Source organism: Stegodyphus dumicola, chromosome X2 (genome assembly GCF_044657685.1).
Source record: "Stegodyphus dumicola isolate Sdum_Otavi_A_Nest chromosome X2, ASM4465768v1".
Lineage (NCBI taxonomy): Eukaryota > Metazoa > Arthropoda > Arachnida > Araneae > Eresidae > Stegodyphus > Stegodyphus dumicola.
The window spans coordinates 11,255,479-11,273,443 of NC_140781.1; the positions used below are offsets into that span (position 1 = coordinate 11,255,479).

Below are 17,965 nucleotides of genomic sequence, written 5' to 3' on the forward strand. Positions count from 1 at the left end.
CAAACCCACGAAAGTCCTCTTGCCAAGGAGCGCAAATTTACGCCTGTCGTTGGCAACAAACTTGAGCACTATACAGATGACAGTGCGATTTAGCTCAATCCCCCCTAATTTTGATGGAGGGAGCTTCCACCCCTCTTCCTCTAGCATCAACCTCTCGAGAGGACTTTCCACTCGCCACATATTTAGAGTGCCCCCATGCTGCACGAAGACTATACATTTACAAACTTCCATGCCTTCTCCGGGATTTGAATCCGGCCCCTTCGGCACGGCTGTCAGCGTCGCTAACCACTATACCAGTTGGGCGACAAATAAATGCAATAAAAATGTTATTTAATAAAATCATAGGACATAAATATTTAACTATATAATTTTTAATGGTAACCTTTACATTTATTTTCACGCTATTAATGACATGTTGTCTGTCGAAAAATAAATCTGAAAGCAAATTAAAAGAGTTCTGTCATTTTGTTCAATATGGTGGTTAATGTTACCGACTTCCATATTTTTGGTTCCAGGTTCGAATCTCGGATAAGGCGCAGATATTTGTAAATGTATAGTATCTTTGAGGTATGCGGGCTCTTTAAAATCGGCGCATTCGAAAGTCTCATTAGAAGGGAGGTCTATGACCTCTGAATTACGTTTCCCGGTGTGTTCTTAATTAAAAACTGAGATGGAGCTGGGCAAAGTGGTACTGTCGATTCTAAAATACTCAAGACCATGGCTAAAGGCCAAATGTCCCTTCCTCTTTGCCATAATGAATTCATGGACCTGATCTATACTACGGTTCAGGTCAAGAGGATAAGTAGCAATAACATAAGCGGTCTTATTCAATCGGCCACTGTTGGGTACCTATTAGAAGCATTGATTTTATGATCAGTGAATAATAAATGTAAACTTAATGGTCTCTTTAATAATCAAGCACTTCCACAAAACGGATGACCTCTAGCTCCGAAAAGTTTCATACTAATGCAGTCTGCTAAAACTACTTTTATGGTGACTATGTGCTCTTTCTTTCAGCGAACTCAGTTTGATTATCAGACTCTTTAAAAAGTATTAGTATTGAAATAGATTGAATTTTTCAGTTGAAATTATGAATTCTGATTTACAGACAAATATAAATAAGAAATGAGAAACAAATATAAGTTTCATCAAATAGGTTTAAGAAGATTGGTAATCAGAAAATATCCATCCTGGTGGGAATCACCAGATCGCAACAGTGAGTCACGTTACCTTAAAAGTAACCACAAGAAAAACTACTGTTATCATTGCAAAAGTATAAGTTATTCCAGGGCTTCTCTATCTTTATGCAGGTATTTTCATACCCTGCCATAATTTTGTGCACTTTTTATGAAATAAATACCACCAGTGAAGTTTTTGAAGCTCAGTATTATAAAAATTTGGCCCCGCCCCGGTGGCTGAGCAGTAACGTCTGCTGAATACTGGGAGTTAGTTTGCCTTGGTTTCGAACCCAGACTATCTAGCTGGCTGCATAGCTAACATGAATATATTCCAATTTCCCTTAGAAGGTTCTCCATTAAGGAATTCCTCCCGTTAGGCAGATAGCCATCGTGTGGTTTGTCATAGTCTAATAACCAAACCAAATCAATATGAAATATTATTTTTTTACTTTAATTGTTAAAAAAATTTTAAATATAAAATATTATATATTATAAATTTAAAATTAATTTAAAATTTAAAATGTTATTTTATTTTTTTCATATATAGAATGAACAATAATAATTTTTCTCGTTAAAAGGTTAGGTTATTTAATTACGGCAAAACCTCGAGGGCTATCTGCCTTAAGGAAAGGGATGCCTTCGTTGAGACCTTTCTAAGGGAAACTGGCTCGTATACGCGTTACACACGGGGAAAACCACGAAAACACCTATGCAGACAGCCCGTTTGCGGGATTCGAACCTCAGTCTGAACTAGCAGAGTTCAGCGACTTTACTGCTGGGCCGCTGGTAGGACTTTTCTCGTTAACAGAAAAATTCCGAATTCTGAATTCGTGCACATTTCCTACACTGTTTAATGATAACAAAATCCTTTCAGCGAAACGACCTTAAACACTCTTCTTTTATCGGGGCTGTATTCAGAAAAGTAGGTATGTATACACGTGTGTGCGTATGTATGTGCGTGTACACAGACATACATACGTACGTACATATATACATGAATACATAAAGACATACACCCATACATGAATGCGTACATACATACATTTCTGAATCCGGTCCCGAGAACAGAAAAGTACCCGAACTTATGCGAAAGATGGCAATTATTTTTACGTTGAGAATTTAATCAGACTGATATAAGAGAGAATGAATTTTTATATTTAATATTATTAAATACTGTTTAATAATGTAAAATATAAAATAATAGTTATTAATGTTAAATACTATTTAATAGTGTAAAATATAATAGTTATTAATGTTAAGTACAAAATAAAATTTTGACATGATTAAATACTAGATTTGAGAGGTGGAGGAATTCAGCATGAACCCCCAAATTCAGTTTAAAAGAATTCAGAATGTACGGCTTTCGAAGTAAGTGCTCCGTTCGCTGGCAAGAAATAGGAAGCTAAACTAAATAGTTGCTTATGTTTAAAATAGATGACTGGCTCCGTGCCAAGAGAGAAACACGAGTTCCTTAGCTCCTACTTTGTTTATTAATTTGTCTCTCTTTATTTTCACTCTGTGTACCTTTCTCTAATTTCCTACCTCACAGAAAGCATTGTGCGTATGTAATTGACAAATATATGCATTGAGATATTAGCTAAATTATCTGTAGAGAAATAAATTCAGTTTTGCGTTTATCGTGATTTATCTAAAAATTACTGTTGGGTTTTTGACGTAAAGTTACGCTATACAGCAATTCGAGCAATTTAAGTTATTCATTTCAGCATCGATAGGATTTCTGCTTGAAAAATTTTGAAGTGACTTTTATTATTTTTATGCTGCTTACTGTCCGAAGCGCAATTCAGATTCTAAAAATATTTAGCTTTATTATTTGAAATTATATAAATATTAGCTTTTAACAATATTTTGCGATTTTTGAAAAATATAATCTAATTAATATATTAGATCATATTTTTCAAAATATAATCTAGTTTAAATATTAGCTTTTTTAAAAAAAATATTTAGAGATTTGTGAAATGCACTATTTTACACACAAATTGCTAACTTAAAACTAATTTATCATATTCCTTGACCATTAGATGCAATTGTACACTTCTTCTATGCAATTGTACACATAATCATCGAAGCACTTATGCATAATAAGCACACAAATCTATGAATTACAACAAAATTATTTTTATCGTGTTTAATATCATAGTAATCAGCTTGCTGTCGAATATCGATTTTTATACAGCATAATTTGAACAATCTATGCAGCAATGTTTGGAATAGTAGGTTACATATTAAAAATGTATTAAGAAAATACAAAGAAGCTTATTATAAAAAATCAGGAATACAATTTTTGTAACAGAAATATCTGATATTTATCTTTCAATTCTGATTGTGTATACTTTGGCTAAATGAACTAAACTTTCGGGAAAAGTTTTCTGAAAAAAATTCTTTATGGTCCCAAATAAATTTAACTAAGTTTATTCAAGCAATGTATTAAAACTGTCAACGGTTTTCAAATTTTGATTGCAAATTATCAGTATAAAACTGCAAGGTATGTTTATTTATTTTGAGTGGATTCAATAAACAACGAATCATAATTTACAGCCCTTCATCTTCTGCATAAGAATTATTTGACATTTGTAATTTGTGATAATACCTCTTAAGATGACGAATATAACTGAAACGTCAACTCTGTTAAAGAAAAAGTATTTTAAGAAACGATAAAGTTGTTTTGAAGCTCAAGAGAATGTTCTGATCTTAGCCACAACTTTGACAAGGGTAAATAGGAAAAGCGAGGACTGGATAAATAATTTAATCTTGTAGATATGGAATGTATTAAGGGGAACATTATTTAAAATTCATAATGTTATCTTCTTCTCTGTCATGGTTCTTCCCATGATAGAATCATCTAGTGGTCATGATCCTGTTTCTAACCAAATAACCTTAATTCTGATATGAAATATAGAGAAATCTTTATTTCATTTTGTGCTAGTCAGTTATTTTCAGCACTCTCTTTCCCTAAGCTTCATTTCAGCCTTTTGTAAAGCAACATTTTTCTTTAAGAACTTCATACACCTGTCATTAATAGTTTGTAAAAAATCAGAAGAATGCCAGGACGTAAATTTTAACTTCCTCAAATAATGATTAACTTGCTGCTTTTCTATTTGAATATACTGTTTGTACTTAAAATCTTTAACTTATTTATTTTCTTTTTTTTTTTCTTCTTCTTAGGTCTGAGCAGTATTTCAAATTTTATTATTTAAGCTGGAATCGTTTACGTTAACGGTAGTGATAATTAATCTGAAAATCGATTCTCGGTTTTCAAATTCGAAAGGTTTTTGGAAAAAGTAAATTTTGATCTAAAGAAAACAGGAAATATCAGTATTTAAAAAAAGTCAGCGAAAGAAATTTTTAAGATATTTTTTTATAAAGTTTCTTTGCGGTGTTTCTTATTTTTTCAAATTGGTTTTGTCATGAGCTTTATAAAAAAAATTCGAGTTACAGCAATATCAAATAAATTTTCATCAATACTACAAAAATAAAATGATGTGAAATTTTCGAAGTCTGATGGATTTTACCCTTGCTGCTTTTTTCATATATTTGATATAAGACATAAACGAATTATTTCCATAATTTTATATTATATAAAGGTCTTATAGCTCCTTTAACTAGCTTTTAATTTTACCCAGAAGCAAAGTTTGAATCACTGGTGGCCCACCAGAGGTCAAGTAGATATGAACGCTAAACGCAGGTAGTTAGAGTTCGAATATCGATTGAACAGTCTGATTATGTGGACTCTTTTTGTAGTTTTCCTCCTGCGTAACGTGAATGCGAGTCAGTTTTCTACAGAACTTCCTCTATGAAGACATTCCTCCTCTTAGACTCATAGTCCTCGAATGCTTTGCCGTTATCTAATAAATCCGGAATAATAACTAACATAAATGCTTTTACTAATGTTACATTATTGCAATAGTTGTTATTAAAAGATTGTTTAGACATTATGTTTATCGAGTACTTTTCCATTAATATTACGTTAATGTTTTGGAATTAACTCTGATTTTAGTTTATATGTTCCTCTATAATACTGTTACAAAATCTAATGAAAATGTTTGAAATTTTATCCTATCTTATTTTTATCTATTATTGATCTATAGCGTAAGAGAGAAAAACATGTGTATTGCATTAACGTATTTCTGTGGAAGTATACTGCAAACTGCTGAACAATTATAAATGAATGCATGTGAAATTTAAATTTGCACATAGAGCAACATTTTCGGCTGTTACATTCATCTTTAAGTTTTCCCATTCTAGCATTAAATGTAAAAACATGATGACTTTTAAATGAACGTAAACTTTAAATATGTATAGTTAATATGTAGCCATAAAAATCTGAATCTAATTATTAAACATGATGTAGGCTAAATTTTGTCGATAATGATCCAGATTAAAATTCCGCCGAAGATGAAGGAAATATACGGTTTTAAAAACCCCTCGAATTTATTTGCAAAAGGCAAAAAATTATTAGCGACATGAGGTAATCCGCTGGAATTTCCTCTAGTCATCTCAACCCTCATTTTATGCTTCAGGAACCCAAAATCTTCCCGGGGATAACCCATTTGCTCTCTTCGTTGGGGAACCGAAATAGCTATCGCTCCTGCATTCTGCTAAGACTGTACTAAATTGAAGACAGCCTCTTTCTTATTCGCCTTGAACAGGTCTGCTTTTGCTGCTTGCAGTCATCAGTTGGCTCGAATCCAAGCAGTTTCCAGGGTTAGACAGCGCATACCACAGGAGATGAAGCATTGCCGCTTCAGCATTTTACTGAAGACTTCCCATTTCCGTTGTGTGAGACGGAAGACGCTTAAATAAATTTAAGACACAAGTGAAAATTCAGTTGATGATAATAGCCTACCAGCAAACACTTTAAGGCGGCGCCTAAAGTGTATGCAAAGTTTTAGAAACAAATTTATTCTACACAAATAATTAAAAATAAATTTTATTGCTGAAGTGATCAATACCAGACGAAGAAAAGCGCTTAATCATTCGTCCATGATTTTGATTGTGAATAATATACTCAAGGATTACCCTTAACAGGATAAACTCTTGAAAATAAAACCGCCTCCCTACCACCTCGCAATCCGTAACGGTTGGCAGATCCAAACTTTCCAGTTTTAAAACTTCCTTATCTGCTGCTGACAGTAATTATACTTTCACTGACCAGTTCTGCCTTTTTCCTCTTACTGCACTTTTGTTCCCAGAGTAATTTTCATGAATAATTCATGTTAGCCTTCAAGCACATTCTTCTCATCCATACCAGTTTTCGATTGCACTTCTTACAGAAATTTTAATAATGAGATGGGATTTCGTCTTGATTCTTCACCGTTGCGTAATGTTTTTATAATGACTATTTTCTAGCAAATTTTATAAATTATTAGGTACGTTCATTTTTTATGAGTAAAATTATTTCTTGTCTGGAAATATATGTAATTACTTGATTGCGTTAATGCAAATAGAACTGAGGTTTTCGGGGTGGTTTCCCTTTTTTTTGGTTGACATAAACATTTAGCCTCTTATCTTGTTCTTAGATATATTATAATACATATACAGCATATGTAAATTTATATATATCTATATATATGTGTGTGTGTAGATAAATCAGAAACTGAATATTCTCATTTAATTATTTTCAGTTTAAGGAATTCTATGATTATTTTCTAAATTCATCCAGATAGAATTCATAAACGTGGTTCTGCTAATAATTCTTTCGGCTGCTTCTCCACAAATATCAAAGAATTATCAGCTATTATTTAATACTGCATGAATTTTATTTTATGTTCTGTTAATTTACTCTTATTTCAATTTTGTTTTCCTACTAAACTCCGTACTGAAAGCTGCTGCAATTTCACAGAAATATATATATATATATATATATATATATATATATATATATATATATATAATAAGCAGTGAAATTTTTGTAAATTCAAGATCTATTGAAGCAACAACGCAACATTAAAAAAATGTAGCGAATAAATCACTACAGAAAACTAAATAGTGAACTAACTAATTTCTTTTATTTAAAAAAAAATTAAATGATATCGCCACCCCCAACAAAAACGATTTTTCATTTTTCGTGGCATCTTTATCATGGGCTTGACGCTCAGATATAAAAATTATGGTTTGTTTCTGAGCTTAACAATGGTAAATTTATTAAGGCCGAATAATGTAATTAATAATACGTAAATAAAAAAAATTTAGATTAAATTGCTTATTAGCTCTCAACTTTCGACAGGCTATGATTGTGACAAAACAGCACTTCGATAAATACTTTCATAGGTGTAAGTGTGTATTGGTGTGTATTTAATTATGGCAAAGCACACTAGGGCTATCTGCCTAAGGGGGATGCCTTCGTGGAGGACTTTCTAAGGAAAACTGGCTCGTATACACGTTACACATGGGGGAAAACCACGAAAACACCCATGCAGCCAGCCCGTTCACGGGATTCAAACCTCTTCATAGGTGTAAGAAGGCAATGGCTGGCCATCTCCGGTTTTCTGCTTTCAAACTTTAAAACTTTAAATGCCTGGTTCTTATTAAGTTTTTATAATTTAACTCTTTTTGTCCCCTTTACTTACAAAAGTATTTTGCAAAGTACTTTTTTGTGATCTGTCCTATTGAAATAACTAACCTAAAAAAATTATTTCTTATGTTTAGAAAGCTTTTACTACAGTAGAAATAAGCTACTGACGCTCAATATCAACTTCTGCATATTATCTCTCTAGAGAAAATCATTTGGCGCGTGTTGTTTTACAACATTAGAGACACGAGTATTTTTTTTTTCTATTTTATTTATTTCTGGCAGAAGAAAATTATTCAGTTCCTTTTTTCACCCACAGAAACTGTTATAATTTATTGAGAGTAAAAATCATAGAGTATTTCTGAAAATGCGGAAGAACTCGTTATATATCACAATGATACTTATTCAGCGCCTCCGCTGGCAGAAAAAATTAATCACTATCATTTTTTAAAGTTTTCCTAATTCTAATCTTTACTGTAGGTGTGGTTATAACTTTTTCTATTAAAGGAAGTATGAATTAAATATGTCAAAATGTCCTTCTTCCTAAGAAATTTATATATATAAATATATATATTGCAGAAACATTAGGTAATTTTGGGAAGCAAGAGAGATGAAAAATGAGCAACGCCTTTGCCGGGAATCGAACCGCGGACCTCTGGAATACGCGCCCAGCATGCAGACCACTACACCACGAAGGCATGCCAAGAAGGTGGGAGAAATACCTTATAATATAATCTCATCGTATGGTACACATACGATTATTGTAAACGTTTTACTGAATTTTGGATCATTTTATTAGGAGTGTTTTATTTAGCTTACACCTGCATTCGTGCGGGATTTCATATTAATGCATTATTTATGTTATTTATGCTCCCAATAAATTAAAACGAATAAGACCTGAAAAAGTCTTTTATATGAGAATAAATGAGAATGAGTTTCTTGTAGGCAAACGTTACGGGCGATATATAAGTATCAATTTTATCTAATCTTGATCCAATTATGTCAGCGCATTTCTATTAACATGATTAAGGCTAAATTCTCTAAAGGTATTTAAGGTATCATAAAGCGCTTTTGAGTATCTAAAGTTCAAAATAAGAGTATTATACAGTAAGCAATGTGAGTTGACTCTATTCACAGATGAAATTATACCTTAAATTTGGAAAATACCGGTTTTGTGAGTAAAAATAAGGTATTATTAGTCAAGGTTTCATTTAGAGATAGTCAAAGTGTTATATTAAAGGACCATTTTCCTCAACTCACGATATCTGCTGGACATGTAAGATTGAAAGCTAACAGCCAAGGTTACTATCGTTTATATCATTATGGTTCCGATTTTTTAAAGAACGTTTCCTCATTTTGAATAATAGATATTAGACGTGTAGAACAAGACAGAGACGATAAACAAGGAACTTTGGCAAGGCCAACCAGATGGGTGTTGTCAATGGTTAAGTCGTAGGATTACGGGAGATTGTGTGTATACAAACTAATAATTACAATGTCTATTAGACAAATTCGCAGTTTCTTGCAGTTCATAAGGCTACTTGGCTAATTAAACACACTTTCTGGTTAAGAAAGTAAGCAAACGTTGGTATACTAATCGGTTGAATAATATACAGCGCCGGAATCATTTGGTTAAACCTGACAAGCAGCATTTAGATAAAAATGATAAATGATTCGACTTTGATACGTCGTCGAAACGAATTCTTTACCTGTCAAGAGCTCAAATTGTTGAAAGTAGAAATGATTCAAACCTTTGCTGTACCGTTTCAATAAGGAAACATGAGAAATAAAAAATAATATTGTATAGTCGTTAGGTTATTTTGAAGCAGGAAGACGTGAAAAATTGAGCAATGCCGTCTCCAGGACTCGAACCACGGATCTCTTGAATACGCGCCGAGTGTGCTGACCACTACAACATGAAGGCACGCTAAAAAGGCGCGAGAAATACCTTATAATATTAGGATTCTCTTCGTTTTAAATATAGCATTTTTTCCCTTTGTAAACTGTATTTCAAGTATTGAGTGTAATTATATGACGAACAAACTGAAGAATCTTTACCTTCTGAAGTAATCTGTTGTGGCAAAGAATTGAAAAGCAGAGCTCCTCCTCACTGACTAAGAGACTCCGATTACAAATGCTCAAAGCTTACTTCTGTTCCACGAGCCTCAGTGATCATCGATTCTCGACTAAGTCTCCAAAATTCATTCGAGTTGCTGAAATCATTCCGCATTACTTGAATGGTTTCTTTCGCGTATAGATGAATTTGGTTAGTTACAACTGAACCAGCATCACTGAACGCTTACCCCTTTGAGAATGTTTAGATGTCTATTTTAATTGCTTAGTTCATAAGGTGAGTGAGAAGATTGTTGACGAATTTAAGTACCTTGCAGAAGGTTCGAACCATAATGACTTCTGAATAGGACGTCATGACCTCTGAAATAACCTTGAATAAACCCTGAATGAGAAACAGCCTTTGCATATTAAATAGTGTAATGCGGAAGTAATCGCACTGTCTGAAGAGACAGTGGAAATTTAAAGTGACATTCAGTTAGTTCACTATCACTTTAGTGCCCGCTTTTCATGTGTTACTTGTGAACATGAATTATGTGTGCTTTTCATGTGCTACTTGTGAGCGCATTAATAAACTAATGTTCTACATTTGCTCAAATAAGGAAGTTCTAGAAATAATTCTCTATTGCAGAATAAAATATTCTGTCATTTATTAGTGCCATTCAAAATGCTACATTTATTTTCTTCAAAATCATTAAATTTACGAAATTAAAATTAGTTTTCAAGGTATACAAATTTATAAAGGTTCGCAGTCTTGATTTGTTTACGTCAACGCATTCCTATGGTAATATTGCAGCTAAATTACGAATATATTCTCGCTACATATTTCTCTTCTAATGCTGACAGTCCATTTGCGAAGCTCGAGGTTATCAGTATGAAAAAGTTTCTTAAATTACAAAAACGATATGAAACGTAGTAAACTAGCGCTTTATGGGAGAACTATTTTATGGAAAAGCACGGGCAATATTTTCCTTGCCTTATTCGCTGAACACTAAATCTACCTAGGTTCAAATTCCGGCGAATAGGACTGGTTTCTTGGGAGCTTTCATGGTTGTTACCCCGTGTGTAACGTGGATTCGACCTGATTTCCCTTCCTCCACAAAACATGCCTTTTCTTTGCGGATATTCTTGTATGCATTGCAATAAATCAATTTTTTTAACAGTCTTATTGAAAGGTATTATTGATATGCATAGGTGTAGCTTGCATTAAAAAGTAATCGTTAATTTCTTGTAGGATAATATAAATGTCGAAAAATAACATAGAAAATGGATGTAAATATAAGTGGCAAACATTGTGGATTCGTACCTTTGGACGTAGTGCCACGATTTATGAATCAATAAAACTTTGCCAATAAAATCAACTGCTACCGTATGAGATCAAAAGTTTTTTTTTTCAAGTGGAGGGCGTTTTGATACATTATATTGCATATACAAGGATTTTCCTCATTAAGTAGCATGTATTAAAATTTGAAAAGATGTCGTTCAGCGTCGGAATTAATTATCGACATTGGTAGATAACGAAAGATGATTTGTGAGTTTAAAAATTATATTTTGTCATATTAAAAAAATTTAGCAAGATCTGAGCCGCAGTTCAAAATGGTTGTTCAAATTTGTGTTTTGGCTTTTCAGATAGTATTAATTTGCAGAATAATAATTTTCCCCTTAATACTAATTAAATATGTTCTTAAATATATTTAAAAGTTAAAAATAACATAGTGGTTTTAAAAGAAATTTAAAAAAATTTAAAAAGAAATCTAAAAGTTGTGGATTTACTCGACTAACACGTAAGTTAGGAAAAATCCACCAACATTCGCTAAAATAATTGTATAAATTTGAGCCACGATATACTAGTTACTATCCTATGGTAAAGAAAACCGCTGGTATTATTTTCCATATTGTTGCATTATTTTTAAATCGCACGAAATGTTATCACTTTTATTGTAGAAAATACTGCATCGTCTTTAGATATCATTCCATTCTAATTAAAATTTATTGATCGTTATTACCAGAAAAAATATCGATTTTATTGCATTATTTCTGTTATGGGGAAGTACACCAGAGCTATCTGTCTTAACTGTGGGATACTTTCGTTGTGGGCTTTCTAAAGCGAAGTAGCTGATATCCAAGTTACCCATGGGAAAAGCCACGAAAGTTGTCATGCAGTGAACCTGATCACCGAGAGCTGAACTCGGGATGAACTACCAGAGCTCAATGACTTTAGCGCTCTGCTGAAGGACGACCAAGTTTTCTTTCGAAGAAGAATAGAATCAGTATAACGTATAAACGTTTAAAATGTGGACATCGTCGGAACATACTTGAAGTGCAGAGCAATGGCGATAAAATTTATTTATTTTTGTTATAATCACAGCAGTTAGAAAACGTGAAAGTCATGTTAGTATCCTTAAAATATTTATTTCTACTCGCAAGTTGTTTTTACACTTTAAAGTCATGAAAATATTTAGTTACACTTCTTAGAAAATCGAACTTTCAACGAACTTTCAACATATTTCTCCTCTGACATAAAGTTTAGCCACTCCGGACACATGGCAATCCCAAAACCCTATTATTAACATCAACATAGTTACGCTAATAAACTTGTTTTTGTCAAATTATCATTTTTTTATTAATCTTCGGTTTCAGAAATTCTCGATTTAACTATTGCACTTAAAAAAAAATTATTTAGATGGCCACAAGTGAATTACATTCACTCACTATAACATACTTTTATTCATGATATTTTTATTTCTGCTTAATTTATGTGCTACTATATAAGGTATTTCTTCCGCTTTCCTAGCGTGCCTTCGTAGTGTAGTGGTTCTGCACGCTGGGCCGGCATTCCAGACGTCCGTGGTTCGATTCCCGGCGAAGGCGATTGCTCATTTTCCATCTCTCCGGCTTTTCAAAAACACCTAATGTCTCTACAGTGGCGCCCGAACTAAAAGGGTGTTGGATGAGGATTCTCCACACACAGGATTTGGCTATTGGGTCCCCTGAAAACCCCAGTCGCCCTTAAAAAAGGGGAGTATATAAGGTATTTCTCCCACTTTCCTAGCATACCTTCGTCGTGTAGTGGTTCTGCACTCTGGGCCGGTATTCCAGAGGTCTGTGGTTCGATTCCCGGCGAAAGCGATTGCTCATTTTTCATCTCTCCGGCTTTTCAAAAATAACCTAATATCTCTACAACTATAAATAATCACTGTCCTTTAATTCCTCAATTTAAAAAAAAAATTCATTGAAAACTTTTGATTTTAGCAGATTAAATATTTTTTATTACACCCTAGATGTTTAAAAACAGCTTAGTTTTCTTTCAATTTGCATTAAAAACTTGAAGATCACAATAAATTTAAAAATGGCAAAACATTCTGTTTGAAAATACCCAGCTATTAAACCGAAAGAAGTTACTTTTAGCAAATGATCAAAGAATGATGCAAAAATTTTTAACGTTTTATGTAAAATGACTTTTTTTTTTTTTTTTTTTTGAGAAACAATTCTCGTAACAGTTCTTTCTAGAGAATTTCAGTTTCGATTTCATTCGCCTTATGTGCAACATGAGCCATGGCTAACTAAGCTGCTAAATAAATATTAATAACTGCTCTTCTCATGAAAAAAAAAAAAAAAAAAAAAAAAAAAAATACTGCCTCGTAATTAAAGTTTGTAGGCAGCGCAGAAGTTCATAAAATCTTCTTCCCCTCTTTTTTTTTTTTTTTTTTTTTTTTTTTTTTTTTTTGAGTTTATTAGTTTTCTAGAGCATGGCTTGGGTGACACTGACCTAGAGAAAAGTAGCTTTTCATTTTTAAAATCATGCTTGTTTACTCTACTATATTTTCATGGTTAGCACCTGTTATTTTTAGTACCCATTAAATGCTTTCCCACACTGGTTAATGCCGGGTATATCAGATATCCACTAAACGCGTCTATTGGCTAATGACAGCTGCAGTAACAATACGAGAATTTGACACCAAGCATATGACTAGCGTATAAAAAAGAATAAAATGTATTTGCTTTCTATTCTTTTGCGCAGTAGAGTTAGTTGAAAATTAAGTAATTAATTAGCAATATCATTACATTCAGAAAAAATAAGTGAAAAAATTATTACGTACAGAAGATCTTTAATTACTTCACTTTTTTGTTTCAAACATTAATAAGAGGTTTGGGTTTTGACGTCTTTAAGATGGAGTGTCAAATACGAAGAAACTACAACTGTTGAACGATACTGATTCGGAGAGCTGCGATGAAAAATGAATCATGTAGAAATACACTATATCAGTGAAAAAAAAAGATGATTAAAGTGTTGTAGCATGAAAATATGTAGAAATTAATGGATAATAACGTACAAAGTACCAATCTGTCAAATTCGTTAGTAGCGCTCTGATGACTATTTTTGCTGGTGCGAAAGGGTTAATTTAATTACAAGAATATTAAGTATTATTGCCTAGTCAATGTACTTATTAAACCTACAACTACATCATTTAATCGCATGAATTACAAATATTTTTTCTGATAACACCTATTAAGCTTTATTAGCTATAAAATAAATTTTCAAATCCTATAAAGTAATTTTATTTTTCAGCGAAAATGCTTTTAATTTTTGAAGCGATGAGCTTATAATTATCGAAAAAAAAAAAAAAAAAAAGAATTAAAAAAACTTATTAACGACAGCTGCGAGCTCAGTTACGTAAACTATACAGAATTTCTACGAAATGAGCAGCACAGCCAATTAGCTGGTAAATAACAAAAATTTAAATAAGCTGTAAGCCCGCAAGAGGCCAAGCAGTAAAATCTCTGAACACTGGTAGTTCGACTTGGTTTCAAATTACAGCAAATGGGCTGCCCGTATGACAGTTTTTATCCTTTTACTGGTGTTTAACATGAATACGAGTTAGTTTCTTTTAAAAAATTCTTCAATGAAGGCCCACCAACCCTTAGGGAGCTAGCCTTTGTATGTTTTGCCGTAATCCAATCCAATCCGAAATGAGCTCTTGGCCAGCTTGCTGGCTTGTTAATCGATAATGGCAAAGCAGTTGAGGGCTATCTGCATAAAAGGAGATAATATCTTCGCGGGCGACTTTTTAAGAGAAAGTAGTTTTGGATCTCTTCCATTATAGGGCAACATGTGTACAACAATTTTTTTGCGAAAATGTAACATGCACAGAAGTTGTCTTGGATCACAGTTAAATTATATCTGTTGTTCTTACCTTTTGTAACAATACTCTTGCCTTGAAAGTAAGTACTGTGAAAAAAAACGTTTTGAAAGTGCGTCGCTATACTTCGAGCTTTATTTATTGAAATGATTAATCTAATAGATATATTTCTTATGGTCAGAAAATTTCACGAAAGTTAAGATGAGCTGATGATGAACGTACGTTTTCTCCCTGAAAGTTAGCGCATGTATCTCTCTAGAGAATATTCCGTGGTGGAATATTCTCTAGAGTATTCCAGGAATAGTTCCTTGTCCTATGGCAGAAACCATTTCTGGTTTAAATTCGTATTAAACATGGGGAAAACCACAAAAGTGCCCATGCCACTGTGGGACTGTTAATGAGATTTGACTGCAGGTTGAACTACTAATGTTTATCGGTGCTGTTCGTTGGGCAACTGAAAAACACTTCAATACTCTTGAATTATAAATATAATTAGTTTGCTAAATATGAAGTCTTTTGTTAGGACAATCCTCAGCAATAGAATGTTAATCGTTGCATCAAATTAAATTATTAAATTTCGTAACTAAAAGATTTCTAACTTTGGTAAGATTATCAGTCTATCAACTAATGATTAAATTTTATCCAAATTTTTTTGCTACAGAACGAGATAGAAATGTGGAAAACAGAACAAGACAGAATACAATATATTTCTGTATGAATTATGTTCTATTTAGAAATAAATCGCTTAACATATTTTATGCAAAGGAAAACTGGATAATTATTTTAGAATCACTAATTAAATATAGAAGTACTGAAAAATCAAAGATTAACTTTATTTAGAAGGATCTTTAAAGTAATCCGGGTGAGGGGATATATATATATATATATATATTAATATTGAATATGTTATCAGCTTTGTATTGATTTGCTAATCTTCCTTTTATACAATGAAGTTTCAGTTACATTAAAAGTTAATTCCAAATACAAATTATTCAGTTCTGATAAAAAAATCTTTGTAAGTCATGTGTTCGTTGGAATGGGAAAAAGAATTTCTTCTCTCCCCTTACATTTCGTAGTCTCAGTAAACTTAACACTTGCTTGGAATTCCAGCTGCAGGTCAAAGAAAGTTGCGAAAGGCCAATGTGGAATAGCAGGTCAACGAGTGCATTGATGTAGAGAGCGACAAGCTGAATGGTTTTCACCCATAAAACCATACAATGGAATTGGTGAAAAAATGTAGAGAAGCCGCTGTAGTTATTTATTTCTGTGGCATATCAAAAGTGAGTAAATAAGTATATTAACTGAAGAAACGGGGTTATAGTTTACGTTTGGAATAAGTTTCCTTATAATAATAATAATGCATATGCTGGTGTTAAACAGTCCCCACTTTTTCTTTAATTTCAGATAAAATTACTTAGAATATGTTTATATATATACATATAGCATAATCATATACATATAGCATAATCCTATTTCACTATAATTAAAGCGGTCCGAAAATTAAGGAAATTTTACGAAAGATAGATATAAAATTTATTCCTGAAAATGGAAGTCTGTGTTCTTTTTCTCTAGAAATGCATAGAGAGCTTTTATTTGAAATTTGTACCAAACGAAAGTAGAACTATGGGAAGTTAACTAGAAACCATATATAATTTAGTTTAATTATGAAAACAAATTCTGAAAACTTAACAAAATAACTATTTGACATTAGTTTCAGTTAAAGAAAAATTATATGAATAAGAAGCTCATTTCGAGGGACAGGTCCTTCTTTCATCAGGAGGGAAAACTGATCTGAATAATTTTTAATTTTGGCTAATCACTTTCACTCTTTGAAAAAAAAAAAGACTAACTTCTTAGTCACTATAAATGCATTGCGATTTTATTGAAATAAATTGAAAGCTGGAATTTTTAAACTTCAGTCGAAAATCAGACATAAAAGCAATCCTAGACTGCATTAAACCGGTAAAGTATGAGAAACTTAAGCCCCCATCATTTTTATCAAATTGTAGTAGCTTAAAGAGTAATAAAGTATTTTTGAGCAATTGCTCGTTCTACAGTGCATTGAAAAATTCAAGTTCCGAGCACTATATCTGTAGGTCTCGTGGATTAGATGTTAAAACTGGATACCATATTAATTTCAGAATTACATATACAGTTTTGATTACAGAGATGAAAATTATAATTCCTAGGAGTAATAAAAGTACCAGAAGACAATTCAGCTGTATAGTCGTTACCTGTCGAAAGCTTTCTGAGCACATGTTCAGTTTTCCAAACTCTAGACATTTTTTTATTTCCGAATACTTTAAATATTTATTCACGTAATGCATCTAGAAAGCATCGGGATACATCTAGAAAGCTTAATCGAGAATAATTATCATTCTCGATTAAGCTGTGAAATATCAGCTTCTACTTGCCATACGGGGGGGGGGGCAAAAGACGAGGTTTTAGCTAGACAGACTAAACAATTGTAATACATTTCATATTTAGTATTACCATGCTTTTCAAACAAAATGTTTTACTCGTACTTATAATTCCTAAATAAGTACAACGCCCGGAAAGACAGTTGTTGAGGCAAGGATTAGAGGAAAAAAAAAACTACTTCGCTTAAAAAGAAGGAGAAAAGCTCAGCGAGTACTTACATTGTCTTTAGTGGAGATCTTGTATAAATGTCGGACTCAACTGATGAGATTGTTTCAGAGACAAGAGCTATATACCGAGGGATCTAACGTCAAGGACCTGGATTGCCAATTCCCCTAAACCGGTTTCACTTTCCAGTGGATATCAACTTTTATTATTTTTCTTCTACCACCTGATTTTCGGGACATTTATGAAAGTACAATCTTGCAATCGCAAAGCAACTCGTGTGCAACGGCTTAATTCACGTTAAAGGACGAAAGTGGGAACGGAATACTACGCATTTACGTCTTCAAAGTCTAGACTTCTTTACAAGGAAATGAATTGAATTAATAATTTCATTAATAAATCATTTCTCATAATTGAGTTAAAATTCGATGCCAGATAAAATGATTTTAAATTAAAAAATTATT

The 17,965-nt window shown here is 32.5% G+C and overlaps 1 protein-coding gene and 1 non-coding gene across 2 annotated transcripts in view; one reads left to right on the forward strand and one right to left on the reverse strand.

Annotated features, from left to right (window-relative positions):
* LOC118199151 (putative defense protein 3) overlaps window positions 1–17,712 on the reverse strand; it is a 34,259-nt gene extending 16,547 nt beyond the window's left edge. The window contains exon 1 of the mRNA XM_035370954.2: window positions 17,558–17,712. Coding sequence (XP_035226845.1) covers window positions 17,558–17,559 — 2 coding nt within the window. The 5' untranslated portion in view covers window positions 17,560–17,712. The remainder of the gene's footprint in view (window positions 1–17,557) is intronic.
* Window positions 12,575–12,648, forward strand: TRNAA-GGC (transfer RNA alanine (anticodon GGC)). The gene has a single exon. It is a non-coding gene; the product is annotated as a tRNA-Ala (tRNA).
* Window positions 17,713–17,965: the final 253 nt, after the last annotated feature.